Source organism: Hippichthys cyanospilos, chromosome 16 (genome assembly GCF_059441005.1).
Source record: "Hippichthys cyanospilos isolate Australia breed blue-spotted pipefish chromosome 16, RoL_Hcya_1.0, whole genome shotgun sequence".
NCBI lineage: Eukaryota > Metazoa > Chordata > Actinopteri > Syngnathiformes > Syngnathidae > Hippichthys > Hippichthys cyanospilos.
Window position 1 is genome coordinate 1,318,486 of NC_142384.1, and position 26,798 is coordinate 1,345,283.

Here is a 26,798-nt window from a genome sequence, read left to right on the forward strand (position 1 = left end):
TGAGGCTGAGTATCAGTTGATCATAGTACCAATTAAAAGTATGGAAATGCCTTAAATTTGAAATGGTCTCAAAACACATTAAGTGGTCAATGCACCGTATGTGCATGAGTGTGTGTGTGTTTACTGTTGGTATGTATGTATGTTTTCACAAAGTCAGGCTTATGTTTAAAATGTAGATATTCATATATTCTAATTGTACACCTAATTTCTTTGAAAATTAGATAACGGAAGTAGCTCAAGACTATACATTTAGAGCAATTTGAATGTTGCCAATTTGAAATGACTAGTTAAAAATAAACCTGCTTAAAGTTTTGGCATGTGCATCTTTCAATAGTGTGCATCGTCTACTAATCGTTTACTTTTATATGCTTCAATTACAATTTTAACTGTTTGGCTGCTGGCAAGTGAAAGTCTAGAAGTTGTTTTTTTCCCTCTTTTTTTTTAAGGGACCGTGTGTAAAATTTACTGTTTTTCGTTAAAAAGCAATAAATTAAATGATTGTAAATTTGAAAAACTTGCAAATGAATGTGTGTATCTTTTAAATATAATCAGAGGTCTAGTTATCATTAAATTATGTTACATGAGGGGTGGCACTTCTCAAGAGGTGGCCATGTTTGTTATAGCTACGGACAATGGTAAATGCAGCACCTTCTACTGTCCGTAATGAAAAACGGTCTAAATCTTACACACTATCGCTTTAAGAAATCCCAAAATGGCTATTAGGGAAATTAAAATTTTCCTTCGTAACTCGAATCAAATTTGGGGGTCTTCAATTCACAATTGATTTTCCATTCAATTGAGAGAAATATCCCTAAAATGTATCAATGTTATAATCGCATATAAATGTATGTATGTCTTTTCGTTTACTTCGTGTCACGGGGGTGCACGGCGGGTGTGAGGGCCGGCGTGGTTGCGGAGGAGGAGGACCCAAAAGCAGGAGGGCGTCGAGACATGGGCTTCATAAAATCCATATTTATTAACTCAATGAGCAGGAACAGAAGCGGGAAAAACGGGACGGCAAAAACTAAGGGCGCAGGCAGGCTGGGAAAAACTGGAAAACAAAACACTAACGGACGGACGGCAGAAAAACACGAAGCTGAGGAACGATGGGCGAGACGGGACTACAAAAACGCGACATGACAATGTTCCGACAAGGGCTGTAAAAGAAACTAGGTTTAAATACATTCACAAACTAATCAGAAACGCACGGCAGCTGGGCAGGAACAATAGGCAAGGGGAGCGGATTGGAGGACACGAGGGGCAGGTAACGCGGACAGGTGGACTAAATCAGAACTAACGCAGGGAGACACGAGAGGAGCAGGAGCACATATGAAAACAGAAACGAACAGAACCCCTCAAAATAAACCCACAACCCAAAATCCAACAAACCATGACAACTTCGTGGTTTTTTTTTGTTTTTAGTTACAATTTTACTCTTTTCTCATTCTGTTTGTTTTCCATCTTATGGAAAACCTGACAAGAAAAACATTTTATTGGATCTTATATTTGTAACCTTTTGTTCAGTTGATAGGGGAAAGATGGAGAAATTGGACAAAATATTGCAATGTTTCTTTTTTACATGATGATGTCTTGATTTGAATGGATTTAATTTGTAAATTAAAATGAAATGAAAAAAAAAACTTCGATTAAATTAAAAATGAATTCTGCCTCAACCTATAGATGTGCAAAGAACCATCATACTACTCCCAGTCTGCAAGGAGACAAACTCGGTTTCTGAATCTATAAAGATTTGATTTGTAAGGAACATGCCTTTCCTTACCAAAATAGCATGTGGACAACTGCTACTGTACGCTTTGACGCTAACTATAAATTGAATAGCTTTTATGGTATAAAATAAAATGAAAAACAAAGATACATTTGTCTTTTCGCATGGAATTGCAGTACAGAAATACGTGAAAAGCTGTTGTCCAAGGGAAAATGCTAATATTTTTCAGTACATTTATGACAAACAGGATATGAAGATAACCTTTTTCAAAGTGAACAGCTAAATTGAGAGTGTGTTATGTGTGCCAGTTTGTTAAGCTCTGAACATGTCAGGAGCATTATTGTTCACAATTGTAACATATCATTTAGTACAGTATTTTCATTTATTTACATGCATGTGTGTAATGTGTGTGATCATTACAGACCAGTTGCTTTCTGTTCTTATATGAACATTCGTGCATGGTTACTGGATTTAATTCATGCGTGCTTGCTAGAGAGTGAGGATAGTCGTGGTCTCTTTGTCGATTTGTTAAATCAATCAACAATGACAGCTGCGCAGAAATATTTAGCACGGCTTCAACGTGATTGGCACTCGCGAAAGCGAAAAGCCACTTTTAGTGCTTAGGCAATCAGCAGATCTGTTGCATTTACATTCGTAGCTGTGTGGTTTTCGTGCATCACACATTTGTGGAAGGCGACGACTTCTTTCAATGGGGACTTTATTTTTGTGTGTCCTGCTTTGCGCAGGCTTGCTTGACTTTCCAGAACAGGCTTTGTGGCAACGTCATGGTACAGCATGCCTCCAATGTAATATGGAAGTGACAGGAAGCTGATTGATTTGACCTTATACATATAATCGATTTAGGGACATCTATCGATTTAAAATGTAATAAATGAGAATCCTGCAGTGAAATACCCTGCAGTGAAGCCCAGACTTCCCTCTCCCAGGCCGCTTGGCAAGAGACATAGTCTCTCCAGCATGTCCTGGGTTGTCCTCGGGGGCCTTTCCCGTTGGGACATGCCTGGAACACCTCACCAGGAAGGCATGCCAAGCAGATGCCCGAATCACCTCAACTGACTCCTCTCAACGGCAGCCCCTCCTGAAAGACCGAGCTTCTCACTTTCCAACCCAATCCAATCCACTTTATTTACCCATCCATCCATTTTCTATAGCCGCTTATCCCCACAGGGGTCGCAGGCTTGCTGGCGCCTATCTCAGCTGGCTTCGGGCAGTAGGCGGGGGACACCCTGAACTGGTTGCCAGCCAATCGCAGGGCACACAGAGACAAACGACCAATCACACGCCCAATCACACCTAAGGACAATTTAGTATGTCCAATTCACCTGCCATGCATGTTTTTGAGAAGTGGGAGTAAACCGGAGAGAACCCACGCGGGCTCGGGTAGAACATGCAAACTCCACACAGGAAGGCCGGAGCCAGGTGGATTTGAACTGGGACGTTTGAACTGTGAGGCGGACGTGCTATTCACTGCGCCACCGAGCTGCCCCACTTCATTTATATAGCACAATTTTAACAAACACAAGGTTTCCAAAGTACTGCACAGGTAAATTAAAACACAATAAATAGGTTAACACAATAAAACAGTAAACTCAAGTAAATTAAATAAAATAAGTTCAAATAAAATCAAAGTCAACACTCTGCAAGGTGTCAGAAGCCACGGAGAAAAGGTGGGTTTTAAGAAGAGTTTTAAAAACAGATAAAGAGGAGGCCTGTCTAACATGCAGCGGCAGTTCACAGGCCCAGTAGGACTCTTTCAGCTCGACGGCATCCCAAACCAGTGCGTTTGGGGATGGCTGCCAAGACAGGCACCGACCACCTTATGGCCAAATCTCCGATCAGCTTCCTTGTTAATGGATGTGCAGAATGTGGTCCACTCTGACTCACTCTTCACTACCTCCTCCAGCACAGTGGAGAAATTCTTCCCAAGGTGGGAGTTGAAACTCTTCTGACAGGGGACTCTGCCAGACATTCCCAGCAGACCCTCCTGATACATTTTGAGTCTAGCAGGTCTGACCAGCATCCTCCCTCACCATTGGAACCAACACACCACCAAGTAGTGATCAGTTGACAGCTCCGCCCCTCTCTTCACCCGAGTGTCCAAAACATGTGGCTGCAAATCCGATGATACGACAACAAAATCTGTCAAGTGAACCGCTGTGCGGCCAAGTGCACACATGGACAATCTTATGTTTCAACATGTTGTTCTTTATGGACAATCCGTGACGAGCACAGAAATCCAATATCAAAGCCCCGCTCGGATTCAGAGGGGGCGTTCCTCCCAATCATACCCAATCTCGGTCTCACTCATTGCCCATGAGCATTTTTTTCCTCAAAGCGAAGAATGGCACTCCTCAATGTCAAATACAAATTTTACTGACAATGATGAGGGAGCCCTGCATCACATCAGATTAACAACAAAGGCACGAGAAACAGCATAACTGCACGGAAATGGACATCCAAACTCCTCAACATTAAGGTCCATTCGATTAGTGGCAGCGATAGCTAACAGCTATAGCTAATATCTTTGCCAAACGCAAATCAAACAATCTTCACACATTGTGGGAGTACAGGCAACATACAGCAGCAATACAGCCAATGCCAAATCAGCACCAATACAACACTTAAGTGTAACAAGCAAACTGCTTCCCAACATTGTAACATCAACCTCTGTCAAACATGACACTGAGATGAATAGCGGCAAAATAGTGGGTTTTCCCCATGCAGCAAAAATACTATATTAAGGAAACAATGCTGCGGCTCGGTGATGCAGTGGTTAGCGCGTCTGCCTCATGTCGCGTTCACATGGAACGCGTCAAAGCGCGTCGTTTAGGCTCTACGTGAGGCGCTTCGTCAAGATGATCGCTGTTGTGAAGTCACTTTTTGTCGCCCGAGGGGAGGGGAGGGGAGTGAGATTGCTGTACAGTTCATAGTGGATCCGGAAAGGAGAGCATTGCTGGAAACTTTCACTTTCCTGCGATGTAGCAGAGCCAATATTTTCTCCTACAGCACCTTTATTGTTCTTTTCTACGTTGCGTGTCCCTCGTTTTTTTTTTGTTTTTTTGTGAGAATGGTCATAAATGAAAACCGAAGCAATTAATAAATGAATGCCGGCCTTCTCTGGTGTGCTCTCCCGAAGCAAATGCTTTTTTTTTTTTTTTTTTCAGCAAGGAGGCACTTCTTATCATCGGTTAAGTTCATCATGAACTTTAATTTGGCCTTGAGAACTTTGATTCTGTTGCACCTGGACGACGTAGTGGCCGGCAGCCGAGGTGGCTGGGTCGGAGGCGAGCAAGAGGTAGGGTGGTAGGGCACGCTAGGGTGAAGGCTGGGGCTGCTGGGTCATCACAGCGGGGGACTTCAGCCACTGTTTTCCCTATAATTTTATTTGCTTGATTATATTAAAATCTTTGCGGCAATACTCGTCTGCCAAAAAAGAAAGTTTCAACATCTCAATGTGGCCAGTACCGTGCTAAATATGCTGCTGTCAATGCTGCACTATCATTATCTTGGCACAGTAACTACGGTTCAGCTAGTTGACCCATTTGACAGTGTTCTTTTCTTCGTATGCTTGGTTTTTGAGTCTATGAACATAGAGTTGATGTGCCTTACTAAAAAGCTCTAGTTTGGTCTCATCTGTCCAAAGGACATTCTCCTAGAAGCTTTGTGGCTTGTCAACATGCATTTTTGCAAATTCCAGTCTCGCTTTTTTATGATTTTTTTTTCAGCAGTGGTGTCCTCCTTGGTCGTCTCCCCGAAGAAAAGAACACTGTCCCTACGGTGAAACATGGAGGAGGCTCAGTAATGTTTTGGGGCTGCTTTGCTGCATCTGGCACAGGGTGTCTTGAATGTGTACAAGGTAAAATTAAATCTGTAGACTATCAAGGCATTCGGAGAGAAATGTGCTGCCTGGTGTCAGAAAGCTTGGTCTCAGTCGCAGGTCATGGGTCTTCCAACAGGACAACGATCCAAAACACACAGCCAAAAACACCCAAGAATGGCTGAGAGAAAAGCGTTGGACTATTCTAAAGTGGCCTTCCATGAGCCCGGATCTGAATCCCATTGAACATTTGTGGAAGGAGCTGAAACATGCCATTTGGAGAAGACACCCATCAAACCTGAGACAACTGGAGCAGTTTGCTCATGAGGAATGGGCCAAAATACCTGTTGACAGCTGCAGAACGCTCATTGACAAATACAGAAATCGCTTAATTGCAGTGATTGCCTCAAAAGGTTGTGCAACAAAATATTAAGTTATGGGTACCATCATTTTTGTCCAGGCCTGTTTCATTAGTTGGTTTTTTTAAATAATTATGTTAATCAGCAATTCAAAAGTGATGGCTGATTTTGATTATTTAATTTTCAATAAATTTTTATTTATTGTTACTTTTGTAAGTTTCAAGCGATTTCAATGAGAATTGTGGGTTTTTCCTTCTTTAACTGCGGGGTACCAACGATTTTGTCCACGTGTGTGTGTATGTATATATATATATATATATATATATATATATATATATATATATATATATATATATATATATATATATATATATATATATATATATATATACCAACGATTTTGTCCACGTGTGTGTGTGTGTATGTGTATATATATATATATATATATATATATATATATATATATATATATATATATATGTGTGTGTATGTGTATATATATATATATATATATACAGTCAGCCCCCTGCTTACGAGCATCCTGATTTGCGAACATTCCGCCTTACGAGCGTGGATCAGGGAGAATTTTGTCCTCCGCTTACGAGCAAACCTTTCGTCTTGCGAGCATTCCGTCAAACCAGCCATTGAGTATGTAGAAATGTTCTCGCCTAACCGCGTCAATATATTCAGCAGTTGCGTTATCTACATTCATTAATAGATACTTATGGCGGTAACGTGAACGCTATTGGTCTTACAATCTCACACTGACTGTCTCACTCACGGTGTCTAAATATATTACCATTTAAGTGTAGTGTTTGTACAGCTAAAGGGAAAAACAGCTGACATGAAATTAAATGTGCCGATTGCAGGACAAAGAATTGTCATTGGTTTAAATGTGTGTTTTTTTTTAATTAATTGTCAATACATTCCAACCGTTTAAAAAAAAGTGCGAATAATTATCAGTCAGTCAAGGAGACGCCAATATGCTATTGGTCGATTAAGGTCACCCGGTCTCACTCACGGAGATGCTATTGGCCGGCGTCACACGTCAATCACAGAAATGCCGATATGCTATTGGCCGAACGCCTTTATCTAGCTTGATGGGACAGGATGGAAGGAAGTAGACAAAATGAGTGAAAAACGGAATGTTTTGAAGACTTTGCAAACTTTATCTGTTAGACATAGCTTCTAAAATTACTAGCAGCGGTAAAGGAAGAAATAAGAGGATGATGTTTTAGTATCTCCGTGATTTGCACCATGACTGAAAGAGTTACTGTAACACTGTAAGACCAATAGCCTATATGCGTTGCCGTATTAACTCAAGAGGTTATTCTCTGCACCCTATTACGGGTGATGATACAGCGCCATATAATGGTTGCTAGACAAGATTGCATGTCAGGCTAGTCGGCGATCTCCCGATATGCATTGGGACAGCGTCATTGTTGCAATTTTGTGAGTTGTAACCAAAGGTGAACTGACGCTCGAACAAGCCATAAGTGTGCTGCCTAGTAAATGCAACACACACAACCACCTCTCCGCTTCCACCGTGCTCAATTCACGTCGGGAAAAACAGTTGACATGAAATTAAGTGTGCCGATTGCAGGACAAAAAATCGTCACAGATTTAAATGTGTTTTAATCAATAAGATGTCAATACATTCCAACCGTTTAAAAAAAAGTGCAAATAATTATCAGTCAGTCAAGGAGACGCCAATATGCTATTGGTCGATTAAGGTCACCCGGTCTCACTCACGGAGATGCTATTGGCCGGTGTCACACGTCAATCACAGAAGTGCCGATATGCTATTGGCCGAACGCCTTTATCTAGCTTGATGGCACAGCTGGTTGGGATGAAAGGAAGTAGAGAAAACCCTGACTGAAAAAGTTACTTTGACACTGTAAGACCAATAGCATATCTGATTTACCGTATTGACTTAGAGCATTCATCTCTGCTCATCTCTGCTTATCTCAGCACAAGTCACGTCTTTCCAAAGGTAAAAGTAATTTATCCTTTGTATTTGTTATTTAATGCAGCTGTACAGTAGATTATGTCACATAATATTAATTTATGTATACAGCGTGATGATTTTACCTAAGGCTTCTGCGCGCGTTGCACGCACTCACGAATTAACATGGGTTTGGATTGCCCGCTATACGAGCAATTCGAGATACGAGCGTAGCCGCTGAACGGATTAAGTTCGTAACCCGGGGGCCCACTGTATATATATATATATATATATATATATATATATATATGTGTGTATATATATATATATATATATATATATACACACATATATATATATATATATATATATATATATATATATATATATATATATATACATATATATATATATATATATATATATATATATATATATATATATATATACATACACACACACATGGACAAAATCGTTGGTATATATATATATATATATATATATATATATATATATATATATATATATATATATATATATATATATATATATATATATAGGTGTGCGTGTGAGGTGTGCGTGTGTGTGTGTATATATGTGTACATCAAATAGTGTAAATCACATTTGCTACAAAATATAAATGCTTGCAATGAAGAAATGCTTTGCTGTGTGAATGATTGTGGTTAAGATTATAATGATTGTAGTAACTATAAATTTGCTACAAAATATAACTGCTTGCAAAGAAGAAAAGGTATGCTGTGAGAATGAGTGTGAGAAAAACTGCCTTGTTATTGTTTTTTCTCAAGCAGAAGGAAGGCCGCTTAAGCCTGCCCGTTGGAGCACTCCGGCAGCTGTGACTCTTGTCGATGTCTCACTATGCATAATATTTTATCAGAATGTCTTGCTACGTATAATATTTTATCATGCATGCATTAGTTTCTCACCCACATGCTCACACATAGAAGGACAAGTACACAAGGTTCCGGCCATAGACTTGCATTTTTACCTGCCTCTTGAGGGCCGGGACCTTCATTTAGTTAGGTATCTCTGTATCAAAAGTGAGAGGGGTCGGAGAGGCTGGCAGAGCGCAGTAGAATTGTCCTTGGCCAGTTCCTCTTCACTCTCCTCATGCATGAGCTAGAAAGATTGCCTTGTCTCCTTTTTTGTGTACAGTTTATACCAGTGGTCACCAAACTATGGCCCGCGGGCAGGATGCGGCCCGTCAGCACATTTGGCCCGGCCCTCTGAACAATACCAGAGACGCTATCGGATTTTTTTTCCTTTTTGGCCTCCAGAAAAAAAATCCTAGGCCCGGCCCCGTCAAAGAGAGAACGGAATAATGGCCAAAAGGTTAAGTAAGAGAAAAATTGATTCAGAATGCAGGGTATTTTACCTGCAGTGGACAAACGATTATTTTTTTGTTCAATGCAAAGAAAAGGCTGTTTGTCTCATCTGTCAAGAGATGGTGGCGGTATTCAAAGAATACAATCTTCGCCGACACTATGAATCCCGTCACAAAGACAAGTACGGTAGCTTGCAAGGCCAAATACGAGCAGACAAACTCTCGGAAGCTAAAAAGTGGACTACTATCTCAGCAGAATACATTTGTACGCCAAGCTCAGCTGAACCAGGCATCCACTCGGGCCAGCTTTCGGGTTGCTAAACTGATAGCAAGCAGCGGTAAGCCTTTCACTGACGGAGAGTTTGTTAAGAAATGTATGGATGCTGTCGCGGAGGAGGTGTGTTCCGAGAAGAAAGATGTATTTAATGCCGTAAGTCTGTCGGCGAGTACAATCACCAGACGCGTTGAAGAAATCGGCAGTAATGTATATGCCCAGCTGCAGCAGAAGACGAAAGAATTTGACTTTTTTTCATTAGCACTGGATGAGAGCACAGACGTGCAAGACACAGCGCAACTGCTCATTTTTATTCGTGGAATTAGCGCAAACTTTGAGATATGCAAAGAGCTGGCAGCCCTCCAAAGTCTCAAAGGGACTACAACGGGAGAGGATATTTTTGACAAAGTGTGCCAAACCATGGAGAAGTTGGACCTGGACTGGTCAAAGCTAGCTAGCATCACGACTGACGGGGCTCCTAGCATGGTGGGCGAAACTGTCAAGATTGACAGATGAACATCTGCATCAGTGCTTGAGACTGTCTGTAACTAGAATGGAACCTGATATTCAACTTCTCACCAGCCAAATGCAGGCCCACAGTTCACACTAATGAACATACATAGGTAAGCTCACTTTTCTGACTTGAGTCATTCTGAGCATAAACAAATATAATCATAATAAAATCTACTGGGATAAAATCCATCTTTAAAACCATACTGGTAGTGAAATTATTGTGCTGTGTAGGTGCACTTAGTTCAGTTTCTCAACCTGCATCCTTTGTGGTTTTCACAGGCAAGTTGATGAGAGAGCTGCAAACAGCGGTGCTCTGACAACTGAGCTGAACTTTTATCTGTTAAGATTGTGCATGGCACAACAGAAAGTTAATGTTCCATGGCTTTTTTTTCTATGAAGAACCCAGAGAGAGTTATTTAGTTATTATTTCCTGTTTTTTCTGTGAAGAACTCAGAGAGGGTTATTTAGTTATTATTTATTTCATTAATAGTGTTATTATTTGTTTCCTTTTTTTCTGTAAAGAACCTGGAAAGGGTTATTTGGTTATGTGTGGCTTTCTGGAAAACAATACAATTTTTAAGCTCCCCTACGATCGTCACACTTTTTCTGTTACAAACTGACACCGGCCCCCCATCAGAGAAGGGAAAAGTTATGTGGCCCTCACAGGAAAAAAGTTTGGGGACCCCTGAAATCACCTATTTACAGGCAAATATGTCATTTTTTTTAAACTTTTATGTAATGTGCTAAGACCGTACAAGGAAATGAACTGAAAATTTGTCTGAACAGCATCGAGACTTTGAGGATAAGGGTTTCTAAGTTTTAAGATTTTATGATAAAGGGGGTGGTCTGTGTGCCACCCCAAAGTCAGAGTTTTCTCAAATCAGCAAAACTTACTGTAATTGAGCCCAGGTGATCATAAAACGGCAGCCAGTTCTGACCCGTTTGACCTAGGGCTACGAATTTTTTTATGCATATGTAAGACCTCAAGACCTACAAAAACATTATAGAGCGCCATATGTTACGATGTACAGAACCAGAGTTATCAACTGTTGAATGTAGCATTTGGCCTGATTTTGTACATTTTTCGGTACCAAAACCCTTGACCCGATCAAGTTCACATTTGATATGCTCCATTATCCTAGACAGTGGCAAAACTGGGCAAAATTTCGTCGCGATCGGCTAACCTATATGATTGCGGCGGGGCTTCAAAATACTTGAATCATATTTCCTATGCCACCAATGTTAAAAACCTTAATATTTCAGTTTTTGCATTGTGCTAATCCTGTTTGAGTAATTTAACAGTTCCAATCGCGACACCTGGTGCAAGACAATCAATCAATCAATCAATCAAATTTTATTTATATAGCCCTAAATCACCGAAGTCTCAAAGGGCTTCACAGATGAAAAGAGGTCATACAGAGACATCTTTTCAGTATAAGGTACACAACAGCATCCCCTGTCAAAGCTCCCAGAAGGGGAAGGAAAAATTCAAAAACCCCAATTTGGGGAAAATCAGAAACCTCCAGAAGGGACCACAGGTGGGAGGAGCCCCCTTCCAGGCCCACAGGTTGAAGTGGATGCTGCATGTACCAGACACAGAAACGACATAAATTACAGAAAACATATTGTGCTATATAGTGCAGTGATGTCTTGACAGCAGGCAAGGCCATTGGGCAGGAACCATCCCACATTCCAGCCAGGTGGACTGCAGACGGCCGAACTCCTAACCCGTGATGGTCGACCAACGCAGGACCCAATGGAGGCGGTCAAGTCAACCCTCACCATCTAGCTAGCCCCCTCTCCCAGCCGGAAGAGAGGGGCAGGAAAAAAGAAAAAAGAAGAAGGCTACAGACAGGCTAAATTAACTAAATGCTTTTGAATATAAATGTGTTTTTAGTCGGGATTTAAAGATTTCTACTGAGGTGGCTGCGCCAACTTCCATAGGTAGGGCATTCCATAGTACTGGCGCGCGAATGGAAAATGCCCTTGATCCCGCAGACTTCTTTTTAGCCCGTGGGGTCGATAGCAAACCGGCATTTTGCGATCGAAGTTGTCGGGGCGGAACATAAGGTGATACTAAGTCGACGAGATAGGAAGGAGCTAAACCGTGTAGAATTTTATAAGTAATTAACAGCACCTTAAAATCACATCTCACGTGTATTGGAAGCCAATGCAGGTCAGCTAGAATCGGAGTAATATGATCAAACTTTCTCGTCCTTGTCAATAGTCTCGCCGCTGCATTCTGTACACACTGCAGGCTTTTAATGTAGGACATGGGAAGTCCAGAAAACAAAATGTTGCAATAGTCTAGGCGCGACGTAACAAATGCATGAATTAATGTTTCTGCATCGCTAAGAGAAAGAATAGGGCGAATTTTAGCTATATTGCAGAGGTGAAAAAACGCCGTTCTTGTCATGTTATTAATATGTGCTCGAAAGGAGAGAGTGGAGTCGAATATCACGCCGAGATTTTTTGCAGAACTACTTTGGGAAATAATACAGTTTTCTAGGTTCAGCGTGGTATTCTTAAGCAAGTGCTGATGATGAGCAGGGCCAATAAATAACATCTCAGTTTTATTAGGGTTGAGAAGCAGAAAATTGGAAGACATCCATTGTTTAATCTCGGCAAGGCAAGCCTCCAGTTTACTGCACTTGCACGGATCCGTTATTTCTAAGGGCATATAGAGTTGGGTATCATCAGCATAGCAATGAAAACTAATAGCATGTTTGCGTATAATATCGCCGAGAGGAATCATGTAGATGTTGAACAGTAAGGGACCAAGTACTGACCCCTGCGGGACACCACATGAGACGGAGAAAGACTCAGAGATCACATCACCATAAGAAACACTATGCGTCCTTCCCAGGATGTAAGATCTGAACCAAGAAAGTGCTGATCCCGAGATACCAACACATGATCTAAGACGTTCTATAAGAATATGATGATCAATAGTGTCAAATGCGGCACTAAGATCAAGCAGTAACAATACTGATGAGACGTTGGAATCCAAGGCTACTAGAAGATCATTCGTCACTTTTACTAGGGCTGTCTCAGTTGAGTGGTTGGCCCTAAAACCTGACTGAAGGAGTTCAAATCTATTGTTGTCTATCATAAAATCGCTAAGCTGTTGTGTTACAACTTTCTCAAGAATTTTGGCGATAAACGGAAGGTGTGACACTGGCCTATAGTTAGAGAGATCTTTAGGATCTAGGTGAGGTTTCTTAAGTAATGGTTGAATGACAGCCGTCTTAAAAGTCTCAGGTACAATGCCAGAGGAGAGTGACAGGTTGATAATATTCAAGACAGACGACCCTAAGACCAGGAATAAATCTTTGACGAGTTTGCCTGGAAGCGGGTCGAGCATGCAGGAAGTCGGCTTTGCTGCATTAACTAGTTGTGTAAGACACTCCAGGGATACTAAATCAAACTGGGACAGGGTAGCCAGACTTTCATGAACCTGATTGTCCGAACTAGCATCAACATTCATAGTCGAGGTGGTGAGCGGCGCTGCCTTTTTTATTTCTTCCCTTATTAGCTGAATCCGCTGAGTGAAGAATTGCATGAAATCGTGTGCTGAATGGAGGGAATTATGATTAACCTGCTGCTGCTGTGTTAGCTGCATATAGAGTTGGGTATCATCAGCATAGCAATGAAAACTAATAGCATGTTTACGTATAATATCGCCGAGAGGAATCATGTAGATGGTCGAGAGGAATCATGTAGATGTTGAACAGTAAGGGACCAAGTACTGACCCCTGCAGGACACCACATGAGACGGAAAAAGATTCAGAGATCGCATTGCCATAAGAGACACTATGCGTCCTTCCCAGGATGTAAGATCTGAACCAAGAAAGTGCTGATCCCGAGATACCAACACATGATCTAAGACATTCTATAAGAATATGATGATCAATAGTGTCAAATGCGGCACTAAGATCAAGCAGTAAATATTGATGAGATGTTGGAATCCAAGATCATTCGTCACTTTTACTAGGGCTGTCTCAGTTGAGTGGTTGGCCCTAAAACCTGACTGAAGGAGTTCAAATCTATTATTGTCTATCATAAAATCGCTAGGCTGTTGTGTTACAACTTTCTCAAGAATTTTGGCGATAAACGGAAGGTGTGACACTGGCCTATAGTTAAAGAGATCTTCAGGATCTAGGTGAGGTTTCTTAAGTAATGGTTGAATGACGGTCGTCTTAAAAGCTTCTGGTACAATGCCAGAGGAGAGTGACAGGTTGATAATATTCAAGACAGACGACCCTAAGACCGGGAATAAATCTTTAACGAGTTTGCCTGGAAGCGGGTCGAGCATGCAGGACGTCGGCTTTGCTGCATTAACCAGGTGTGTAAGACACTCCAGGGATACTAAATCAAACTGGGACAGGGTAACCAGACTTTCTTGAACCCGATTGTCCGAACTAGCATCAACAATCACAGTCGAGGGGGTAAGTGGCGCTGCCTTTTTTATTTCGTCCCTTGTTAGCTGAATCCGCTGAGTAAAGAATTGCATGAATCGTGTGCTGAATGAAGGGAACTATGATTAATCTGCTGGGGTTGTGTTAGCTGTGCTACCGTCTCAAATATATATTTTGGATTGTTTTCATTAGGACTAATCATTTTGGAAAAGTAGTTTGTTTTTGCTAACCTAAGAGCCTCTTTATATTTCAGCAAGCTATCGCACCAGGCCTGACAGAAAACCTCGAGTTTAGTTGTTCGCCATTTACGCTCAAGCTGTCTACTTAACAATTTACACGTACGCGTTTCCTCTGTAAACCACGGAGTGTGCTGCTTCGGACGAGTTTTAAGTTTCAGCGGCGCAATAGAGATTAGGGAATTTAAAAGAACCGAATTAAAATCATTCGCGAGCTTATCAACTGAACCAGTGAAAGACGGAAAGGCAGCTGTTGCGGAAGGCAGTAATTCAGAAAGTGCAGCAGTGGTTGAAGAATTAATATCACGGCTCTTAAAGCCTTGGTTGTGGACAATAAGACCACACTGAGCTAGGACTTCAAATGTTATAAGATAATGATCCGACATAACGTTAGTATGTGGCAGAATTGTGACGTTTGAGGCAGTTAGGCCACGGGTTAGCACTAAGTCTAAGATATTACCATTCCGGTGTGTTGCTGCTTTTATTATTTGTGTAAAACCAAATGCATTGATTATTGCTTGAAAAGCTACAGTAAGTGGCTCCAATGGGGAGTTCATATGAATATTGAAGTCACCCATAATTAATATATTATCTGTGTGAATTATTAAGTCAGCCATAAGTTCAGGGAATTCATCTAAGAATCCAGAGTATGGACCAGGAGGACGGTAAATAACTACCACATAGAATGGTGGTGAGGCGTTCGATCGCATAACGAGAGCCTCAAATGTCTTGAAAGTGTGACTCGTGCTCGTGCTAAGCCTAAAATCAGATTCTGAAATTAGGGCAACACCCCCCCCCCCCCTTTTTTTTTTTTACAAGGACGGGCAACATGTGAGCCCACAAAGTTTGCGGGTGAGGCCTCATTTAATGGCAAGAATTCATTTGGTTTTAGCCAGATTTCGCAGAGACCAAGCACGTTAAGATTTTGATCTGTAATAAGATCATTTACAAGAAGGGCTTTTGAAGGGAATGACCTAATATTTATGAAGCCGAATTTAAACTGGGAAATTTTTCCTGGACTATTCTGAGTCCTCGTGTTGGTAGTACTAATACCAACAAGATTTTTATGGCTGGGGCTTTGCTCTGTATTTTGAGTAATTAAAACCTCGTCGCAATGTTAGTAAAGAAGGAATTCGATTGTTGACAGCTACTGCACACATATTGATATTAATATTCCGCCTAGGTACTTTGTCACTAGTCTTACTAATTGAAGAGGCAGGGCTATTTTCCTTAATTAACACCACCTCAGCAGATATCTTATCATTAGGGCATTCAGCATTAGGTATTGAAACAGTGTGTGGATTGCAGTGACCTAGACTAAATATGCTATGTGTGTTGTAGCAGTCCAGCCTAGTGCCGGTTAACTCTACGACATGCTCTAATGTTGGAAGTCATGGAAGGCTCAAACAGTAATCTATGTTTCTAGAAAGAGTGATGGCGCCTTCCCAGTTAGGGTGAAGGCCATCCATCCTCAGCAGGTCGGGCCGGCCCCAGAAAGAGGGCCAATTATCTACAAACTGGAAACCCTGCTCTCTACAGAAACTAGCCATCCGGTTGAGCAAGAATAATCTGCTAAACCTCTCATCATTGCCTCTCGCAGGCAGAGGGCCAGAGACAATAACTCGATGCCGACTCATCTTTCTAGCGAGATTACAAGTCCTAGCTATGTTCTTCTTTGTAATTTCAGACTGCCTCATTCAAGTATTGTTGGAGCCGACATGTATCACTATGTCCGAGTAGCTAGTGTTGTTTGCACTAAACTGGTGTCTAGGCCTCTTGCGTGTCAGCTCCCTAAGGTTAGCTTCAATGTCGGGTGCTCTGGCCCCAGGGATACACATTACGGTGGCTGGTGTTTTAAGCTTGATGTTACCGGTGATGGGAGTGCCCTATAACTAATGTGCGGGAGCCAGTAGACTGAGATGGAGTTTGCCTAGCGAGGGGGCTAAAACGATTATGCGTCTGAACAGGCTCACCGCGGCTAGCAGGCTTCTTAGGGCTAATGCTAGCTGGACTAGCGGGTAGGCTACGACCCGCACTAGCCGACGCTAGTGGCATTGCGGGAGGGCTACGGCCCACATTGTCACTATGACAAAAGAGATAGTTTTTACACATTAATGTTCTCTGCTATGCTGCTTTAAACAAATTCACTGAAAATTGGTCAGAAGAATATTGAGGCAAAGCAAACATAATGAATCTCAAGTTTCATGACTCTTCAAATTTGGGCCTGGCCTTTACACCGCCTCAAGGTCCAATGTCTAGCCAGACCGGTAAAACTTAATGTAATTGGACCAAGATGATCTTCTTTAAATTTCATTTTGGGAGTACAATGCTAAATACACTTTTTTCCTCGTAGTGCGGGCGCCACCTGGTGGCAGCAAAAAATTACATTTTCATTTATAGGTACCTTGTTGAGCCTGTCAAAGTAATATTACTGAAGTTTTTTCAGACAGGCCTTCAGAAACGCTTAATTTCTTCCATCAAATATTATGATGTTTTGATCATGGCCGTGGCCTATTCAGCAGTGCTCAGCCAGTTATCATAACAGTAAATGCTGATGTGGTTTGTCCCAGATGATCTCATCTTCATGGGGGGGGGGGGTCGCACGGTGGCGGCGTGTTTGTTTACATCCGCGAAGCGTGGTGCCGGGATGCCACTGTAGTATACAAACACTGCTCACCATTTTTAAGGAAGCAGCCACCTACAACGGCATCACAGATATGGAGGAGTATACAGACACGGTGACCTCCTACATCACCAAATGCACGGACGACGTGACCCCACATCAAGAGGATCACCACACGGGCTAACCAAAAGCCATGGCTAACAGGAGATGTCCACAGGCTGTTGAGGGCCAGAGACAAGGCCTTCAAAGCTGGGGAGAAATCAGCCCTGAGAACAGCGAGAGCCAACCTGTCCCGTGGCATCAGGAAAGCCAAACAAGAATACACAAACAAGATAACTTCTCACTTCAAGGACAGCAAGAATGCACACAGCCTATGGCAGGGCATTCAGGCTATCACAGACTACAAACCTCCACCACAAAGCTGTGAAATTTGTGAAAGCTGTCAAATTTGCTGTGATGTTTTATCTGACTGTGAGGCACAATTGTTCAAATTTTTGTGACGATCCGCCGTCAAATATGTTGGGGGCGGGGCTTCATATTATGCCTTTGATGATTACTTTGCCACATGTGAAACAAACCTTTATAACTCAGCTTTACAAGCTTGGAAAAATCTGAAACTTCACAGACACATGAAAACTCAAGCCCTTAACACATGTGTTTATAAAAATCTTCAATTGCTTATAAGGCCACCTAGTGGCTGCAAAAAATGTCATTAGTTGAAAGATTACAGTCACTCGTGTTTGGTTTGACCTACAGCTATGAAACTTTATAGGAAAATGGAGGACTGTAAGACCTACAAAAAAGTCAACAGGAGTGATGTGCTAGAATGCACAGAAAAATTGTTATGAATTTTTTTAATGTGCAGTTTTGCTCCATTCTTCGACATTAGCTGGTCTAAAACTAGTGCCTTTTTATCTGAAACGGTTCACCCGATTAACTTTTACAATGGTATGGACTATAAGCAGATATAGCGGCACAAATATGCAAAAAATTGTGAAGATCCCATGACTTGTAAGATGTGGGCGGAGCTACAAATTATTTTGAATATTTCCTTCGCCAAGAGTGACAAAAACCTTAATAACTCAGCTGTTTCAGCTGCAAACCATGTGAAACTCTGCATGTACTGTGCAATGCCTGTTTGACTAAATGAACTAAAAAATGGTCAGAAAAGCTATGACACAGTGGAAAATGAAGGTTCTTAACTTTTATGACTTTTCCATAGAGGGCGTGGCCTCTATGCCAACTCAAAGTCCGATTTCTCGCCAAAACGGTAAAAGTTGCTGTAATTGGACCTAGATGATCTGATGTATGCAAAACTTTGTATATTGGATGGGTGTCCAAAGTGAAACACACTTACAAGCCTATTTTTTATCACAATACGAGCGCCACCTAGTGGCAGCAAAAAATATAGCAATTCCTTAACATTTTATGTACTCTGCTGAGCTCCTTGAAGTGATATCCCTTAAATAATGTCTGAAAAGCCATTGGCCACAACTCATGCCTTCCACCAAATGGTACGATGTTTCGATAATGGGCGTGGCCGATACGACAGTGTAAAGTCACACAACTGTAACAATAAAAGCTGCAGTAATTCAACCACATTATCCCACCTTCTCTAATTTTTACAAACTTCATAGGAGTCCTGCACTGAAGTGATCTACAATTAATTTTTCATCGTTCATAGTCCTTGTTCATACCCCAACATGCACAGGTCTGCGAGGGCCCTTTATAGCTGCTTGCAGCTTTAATTTCTATTTTTATTTGGGTTCACCTTTTGGTTTAATTTCTCATTTGTCACTGTGTCATGTCTGTGAGCTGTTTTTTTTTTCTATAAAATTAAGCAATACATACCCATCATTTTTGTCAGTTGTTGGGACACTGGGATGGGTCTTAAAATTGTGTTGAGATATATTGCGACGCAGCAAAAGCGTATTGCGATAAGTATTGCAATACATTGGACGATGTTTGGTTAAAACAAAGGCATATATATCAAAATGACAGAAAAAAATAACGGGAAATTATTAAAATAGACTAATTCTATTTCTTTTTCAGAAGCCACACATTGACATCTGAGCACACATTCTTTTTAAAAAATAAAGCATGTAACAATTTTCATCTGAAGCATGCTCTTGACTGTGTTAATATGTCAAGCAGTTGGGAATACTTTCAGTTGGGACTCATGTGCAGGAATATATAGGGAACATTTTGCCACAAGTTCCAGCACAGAATACTGGTGACAGTGCTCCTTAACCGTAAGTGAAACAGATCTGTGATGTTACTAGTGTTGGTAAAATAAATACAACAAAAACCAAGGAGAAATCTATTGTGATTGATCAAATACAGTGCAACCTGTCATGATCTCGTGGCATGTTGAGGAGTGTGGGAAAGGTGGAATCAATAATTGCTGGGGCTGATATGTTTGAGGCTCAAAAGATCATTTAATCAAACTGAACTGGATGGGGAATATAAGTACAACAAACACATAGAACAGAAACAAACTTACAGGCAGGTGGGGACAAAACAGGGACAATGGGGACCAGGAGCAGAGTAATGACAAGACAGCTCAGGCGAGGCAGCAGGGAGGTAATGTAGCAACAAGGACCAGGCAGCGCGGAAAATAAACAATGACCCGACAAGAACCGAATGCAAACTGAAAACTTAAAGACAACACACGACACAGCTGGGGAGAGACAAAAGGCAGGGGAGCTGATTGGTTGACAAGGAGGGCAGGTAAACAGTCAGGTGGACAAGATCAAACTAACAAGACACTGACAGCAAAAGCAAATGCAAAGGGAAACAAAGCTTGAAACTAGAATTTAGCAACATGAGCAAAAGACCCCAAACCCCAACCACTCATGACACAACCTTGATATACATGTGGCAACGAGTCCGAGGCAGAAGTGTGGTTCCAATATTTTTATTGTGCTTACTTAAAATAATTAAAAATAGTGGTAATACTTAAATAAGGCTGGAATGTCCTTGTCCGGGGCACTGGAGAGGCGAGGCGCTTCCAATCAATTAAAACCACCACCTAGTGAAACACGCACACCACCACACGCACACTGGTGGACACAACAAAAAATAAAATCATCAACACTGAAACTGGAAGCCCTCATGCAGTGACGCCGGAGGTGATGTTCCAGCATGTATAAGACAAGTTAAAAGCAAGTAAATAGTTTCCACGAACCCACAAGAATGGCTAAAATACTAAAAAAAACAACCCAAAATGGGTGTTAAAAGTCCAGTAACCAGATCTCAGTCCAAACTAGGGAGGGAGTGCTGGCTCCCGCCCGGAAATCCACAGAGGCGGACGGCTGAGACAAGAGACGCCTCCGGCTGGATCAGGTGACGGCCGCTCGGACGCGAAGGTCCCGTAAAACCAGCTACCAAAGCAGCAGCGGCTACGACGCTCAATGTCTGGTCAATGGGGAAGACAGGAAAAGATCACGCACCACGGGAAGAGACTCACCCATGTAGAGCGGATACTCACGTCAGTGTGGAAGACAGGAACACAGCTGCTAATTCGGCTGTGTTGCTGATCGAGCCGCGAGGTTCGATCAGCAACAACGTTGCCGAAAGGGCACAACGTAGCAAGGTTTGCTACGTTGTGCCCTTTCGGGGCCTTACTTTTAACAAGAACTTAAAATCAAGATCCAGATATCAATTTGGCCACGGCTAGTACAAGGCGGCAGCCAACAGACATTACCTTAATTAGCTCGAGCGATGCCAATGGGAGGTACCCCGGAAGTAAGTAGACATCTGTGAATGCATCAATGAAGAGGCAAGAGTCTGGCTGTGTTTTATAGCGGGGCCTTAATTGTATATTGGCCACCGCTGTGAGGTGCAGGGTACAACCCCTGCCACCAGGAGGCAGCTCTAGCACCTCATGCCACATACGGTTGCTTCTGTACGCTTTTCCTCCCCTTCATATCACAAAAAAACTTAAAAAAGAAAGAAAAGAAAAAGAATACAAAACAAAATATAACAATTTCAAATCTCAAAATTCCCTTTTGAATTAAACACAACATAAGATTCTACTGCTCGTTAATGTGGCTGCTCAGATACTATTGCACTTCTCTGGAACACATACCAGAGCTTACTGAGGATAATTTGAACAGGAGAGTTTTCTTTTTCTGCTACTTGCCCTCCTTCGCTACCGACAGTTTCGCGAAAGGCAATGTATTGTTTTCCGTCAATCTTGCAGGGATGGAGTTGCCCTCCGGAGTAGATGGCCCGCACACGTTCGCTCGAATTGGGGTCCGCAGCCAACAAAATGGGCAGCGGAGAGGCAGGGACAACATTAGCCATCACTTTTATTACATTTAAAAACAACGCAGCTACCTGGCAAAACTACCTGGCTCTCTCAACAACTTCCTCTCCTGCACCGCCTCCACTCTCGCTCACTCGCTCGATCAATCTCTCGCCCTCAAGTCACACCATACACATATCACTATTGTAACATTTAATGTTTAATGTTACTATCATAACATTTAATGTTGCAAAAAAACAAACAAACCAAAACATGTATTTTCCCCCCCAAACAACAAGAAAATAATTCACGCCACGTTGATAGTTTTCTTACTGAGAATTCATTTTGACCCCAGCAGCCCAATGTTTTTGAAGTGCTTGGAATGATTTATGTCATGACCTGCCTCGTCTCCCCCTTGTGGGGCTTTGTCTTATTGCAGGACAGGCCTAAGTAAGGAAGGGGCGGAACCACCGGCTGCGCACCTGTTCTCAATTTCATCATCTATTTAGCGCAGCCGGAGCGGGGCGGCGGCGTCATATTATTCTCTGAACCTCCGTTGCGTCTGCGTCCCTTGCTTTTCGAGTTTTTCCTGAGTTTCCCGAGTTTGTTCTTATCGTTTTTCTTTGTCCGTCTCCTGGTTGTTTGCCTCAGTTGTTACTTTGCTTCGTGAGTATTTTCCGAGCTTTCTTTTGCGTTACTTTTTCTCCCCTCTATGGCGTTATATTCGTGCCACAATTACGAGCGCGCGGAAAAAATTTTGAGCGTTGAAAATAAAACTGAGCGAGCGAAAACAGATTTTGAGCACAGAGAAAAAGTTCTTGAAAAGAAGTTTCTCGCTCAAAATTCCTATTTGCTCGCTCGCAATAGCATTCTCGCGCTCAACATCTCGCTCTCGTTTGCGATACTCCTCCCTCCCTCGCTCAACATCGCGTTTGCTCAACATCGAGCTCTCGCTCGCTCGAGTTGTCCTCTGTGCTCGCTCAGTTCTGCTCACGCGTTACGTTTGTGCCACAAAACCAGCCAATCAGAGCTTGTAAAACTACATTGATTGACAGCTTGGTATCCAAAGAGATTGCTTGTTGTGTTCACCCGGAACGAGCAAACGAGAGTGCGTCACATCGATGTGGGCGGGAGGAGGTGGGTTTATATTATTAAAGTACAAAAACTAACAAGGCATTTCTGTCAAATGATACAATACAGTAATAATAATATTAAAAGTAATTCTCCAGCCCAAGTCCGTGTTGACGCACTCTCGTTTGCCCTTTCCAGGTGAACACAGGGCAAACTAGAGTGCATCAACGGATAGCGTGCAAGCAATCTCATTGGATACCAAGCTGTCAATCAAAGTGCTTTTACAAGCTGATTGGCTGGTTTTGTGGCACAAACGTAACGTGTGAGCAGAACTGAGCGAGCGCAGAGGACGACTCGAGCGAACGAGAGCTCGATGTTAAGCAAATGCGATGTTGAGTGAGGGAGGGAGGAGTATCGCGAGCGAGAGCGAGATGTTGAGCGAGAGAGGGCTATCCCGAGCGAGCAAAAAGGAATTTTGAGCCAGCAATTTCTTTTTCTGTGTTCAAACTCCATCGGCGCGCGCTCAAACTCTTAATATTATGCGCTCAATAGTTTTTTTCTTGCACTCAAAATCGGTTTTCGCTCGCTCAGTTTGATTTTCTCCCAAAAAAATTTTCGCGCGCTCGTAATTGTAGCACGAATATAATGCCATAGCCCTCGAGCCCGTTTTTCGAGCGCCTTATTTTGTAACTTGTTTTTGACACAATTTTCGACGTCGCCGTCCTGTTGGTTGATTTGATTTTATTCTCTGTTCTCGTTCGCATGTTACGTGCTCCTTTTGTTATTAAATTTCCTCATTTGTTACTTTGTGTTCAGTCTCTGTTGGGTCTATACACGCCCGTTATTTCCAGTGCCGCAAAGCGTCACAGATTTAAATGTAAATGATTCATAATGACAAAATTGATACAAAAGCCACTCCGGAGCGAATTGATATAAAAAAGTAAATATTACAAAAATAAGGCATTTCAAAACCAATACGTGAAATGAAAATAAATGTTGTATTGCAATATTCATTTTGCATTACTTCGTATTGCAATATACAGTATGGATATTATTGACCAGCCCTAGTATGTTGTACAAGTCACAGAATACATTGCTTTTGTTTGGGTCCAGGTTGTTTTATTTGCGAGTTATGGGGGGGGGGGGGGGGGGGGGGGGGAGTAAAGTCATGATAATTTTTAAATTGACTTTGAATGGTCAGTGAAAGACAATTACGTTGTCCTTGACTCAGTCTCAGTTGTCGATGGCTTGTCATCATCGACATAACCAAAACTCAAAAGCTTCGACATGTTGATTGGAGAGGTTTTCTTGGCAGATACACTGCAGAAACAAATAAATTACTTAGGACAGCCAGCATATTTTGTGACTTTACTGAGAACTCCGCATTTAAAGTTAGGTCATCAAAAAATGTCTTTACATCATACTTACTGTATGTTCGATGTGGGTCTCACTCAGCTAAACAGTACTTTATTCTGATTAATACTGTTTTTGCACAATGTGAGTTAAAAAGCAAAATCCATGTTTTTATCCAGTTCAAAGTACTGTCAATTTCAAATGACAACTGCATCTAATGACCCATTACAGCTTTTGTTGACCAAATGAAAACAGAATAGACAGGTGAAAACTGGTGACATTCAATATCATTCCCTGAGCCATGGTCATTCTTTGTTGACAGCACATGGCAAAATGGCCATTATTGTAAAGTTTTTTTTTTTCTTCTTACTTTTCCCACAATTGGGAAAATTTGCAAGAAAATTTTAACTGCACACTTATAATTATATAAAATAACTTCCCCCTTAAATAAAGACTTGCAATGTATCCCTTGTTGTTTAATGGGCCTTTGTGGTCTGGGAATTTTATGAGCAATCAATTCCCTGTTGTAATAAAACAGTGCCCTCTTGAACACAGTAAACATACGTCTTCCTGAATTTTCTCACTCCGTTTGGACTGGTCGTCTGCCATTGCACCACCTGCTTGTCAATGACAGTCTTTTTCTGCAAAACAGGATATATTAATGACCCCATTGTAAGGACATTTTATTATATTTATTCTTGTTGAATTTTCATTTTCTACAAAGTTGTATCCCTGGTGAATTTGTAGGTTTCTATAACAAATAATACAGTACATAGATTGAGAACATGTATTTAAAACAAATATACATAGATTGAGCAATTTGTTTTTAGAAGAACAAATGAGTGATGCGATAGCATAAGCATGCAGTTTTAAAGCTATTTGTTGAATCCACTAATGTTATATGAATACTTTTCATATTTATTTTAGGTGTCTTATCAGCTTTTGAAATTGTACTTCAAATCTGAAATTTGTCATCTTTTGCTATCCCATTTACTTGCTAACGACACTGTCATTCCTCAACCTTTGAGACTCCACTGTCACTTGATTGCTATTCAATTGTAGTTTCTTAATGGCATGTGCAATGATATTTACCTTCTCCTTCTGAGGGCTGCCATCATCCCTCTCCCATGCAGACATATTGTCTGTCCAAAAAGGAGGTAGTAGCTTTTGTGAAGGAGTTTTGGGGCTTTTTCTCTCTTTTGTGCAAATGACACTAATGGTAAAAACACAGTATAATATTGAATAAAAAGTATTAGACCCAAAAGGAACATTGCCATTTTTGTGACTAAAGTATCAACATGCACCTTTTGTTACCAAGAGCTTCTATTGGACTGTCCAATAGTGCATTTGCAACGTCCAACGTTTTGGGCATGGACACATTTGTGTCATCAAAGTACAGAAGCCCTATGGGAAGGAAGGACAGCATGTGTAACAGCAAAACCCATGTCAACCCATGTCAAAAAAAACAAAAAACAAAAACAAAAACAAAAAACTGCTGCTATCATTGAGATATACATCGGCAAGTCTTTGAACCCATCTCAACCTACAGTAAAAAAACAAAACAAAAAAGAAAAAAAACTGCTATCATTGAAATATACATCGAGAAGTCTATGTCAAAAAAATCTAATTAAATGCATTTCAAAGCTGTGCCAGTACCTTTATCATTTCAAATGAATAGAAAATTAATTGGATAAGACAACTGTTTGCTAAACTGTGTAAGGGACTCCTTTGCAAAACGTTGTATGCTTTAATTTAGTTGACTTTCATATAGATGTTCACTGTCATTAGTGACGCAAATTTCCTGTCGACCAGCTAGAACTAAAACGGATGTTACACAATAAATCTTTTTGAGTTGTTGAATAAAATATGCTGAGGTACCGCTACAATCATAGTTTAAAAAAATCTGACACAGATGGCACAGCACTATTTCGGCTCTATTTGTTTCCCCCAAAACTGCTTTACCCTGGTTAGAGGGTAGAAAATATTTCACAGAGTCTGCTTATTGAAGTTGGTTGATTGATTTGTTTTCAATTCAATTGATTGCCTAAAGTGTGGAATGCAGTAAGATAGCTGTACCCTTATGGCCCCCTTGTTTTGCTAACTTGACATAGTCTGAATCAGTGTCAAGAATTCCAACCCTTTTCCCAATCCTCATCTTTTCATTGACTGTGCTGACAACTGGGGACAGTCCAGGGATCTGGGATATCTGGCCTCTTATTCCTTGGTAGCCTTTTATCCCACCTTGTTGAAAGACACACATATGGACATGCAGAATTACCAGAAAGCATATATTTTAAATATTGATACCTATCACATTGTCAGGTGGAAAATAGTTCTATTTTTCCTCTTGTTCCCAAAGGTAACACACACATGAATGTTACGCCGTGACGTGACGTGTACTAAACTCCTGTAGACTGAATACTTGCCAGATTTCACCGCTTCAACGTCGGTACTCTTAAAATCTTTGGGATTTCTAGAAGACATAGAAACAAAATCCAGCACATTAATTTTTTTCCGACGGTATGGGTGAGCTCGTTTAGCATCACTTTGAATAATAACGCTAAACAGCTTTTTTTTTGTAACCTAACAGATGTGCAAAGATATACAAACAAAAAAATGTATTTTCCCCACCAAACAACAAGAAAATAATTTACGCCACGTTGTTGATAGTTAGTTTTCTTACTGAGAATTCATTTCGACCTCACAGGAAGAAGCTCGCACTGCACTGATGCTCTGCAGCGGTCGGCGTCGCGTTGCCGTGGAAACCGTGCTACTTATATGCTTGCTCCGGTGTCTCGGCTTCAACCCAAACATAAATGTGTTATTAATAACGCAGCGTTTCCACCGATAG

The 26,798-nt window shown here is 41.4% G+C and overlaps 2 protein-coding genes across 8 annotated transcripts in view; one reads left to right on the forward strand and one right to left on the reverse strand.

The window, feature by feature from the left end:
• gna13b (guanine nucleotide binding protein (G protein), alpha 13b) overlaps window positions 1–26,798 on the forward strand; it is a 155,287-nt gene that overhangs the window by 93,685 nt on the left and 34,804 nt on the right. For 4 of the 7 annotated variants that reach the window (XR_015868187.1, XR_015868189.1, XR_015868190.1 and 1 more), the window contains one exon: window positions 4,912–5,619. The exons of 1 other annotated variant lie outside the window; for it this stretch is intronic. The gene's annotated coding sequence lies outside the window, so the exon portion shown is untranslated. Of the gene's footprint in view, window positions 1–4,911; window positions 5,620–5,703; window positions 6,140–26,798 lie in introns of those variants that run through there. 2 more of the 7 variants (XR_015868188.1, XR_015868191.1) reach the window with 2 other exon arrangements.
• LOC148410121 (uncharacterized protein C7orf57-like) lies at window positions 23,747–26,624 on the reverse strand. Its single transcript, XM_088437211.1, has 6 exons — window positions 26,353–26,624; window positions 26,024–26,188; window positions 25,252–25,351; window positions 25,040–25,160; window positions 24,512–24,588; window positions 23,747–23,914 (listed from the first exon to the last, which is right to left on the reverse strand). The coding sequence occupies exons 1-6, from the start codon at window positions 26,429–26,431 to the stop codon at window positions 23,806–23,808; spliced, it is 651 nt and encodes a 216-aa protein (XP_088293337.1). The 5' UTR covers window positions 26,432–26,624; the 3' UTR covers window positions 23,747–23,805.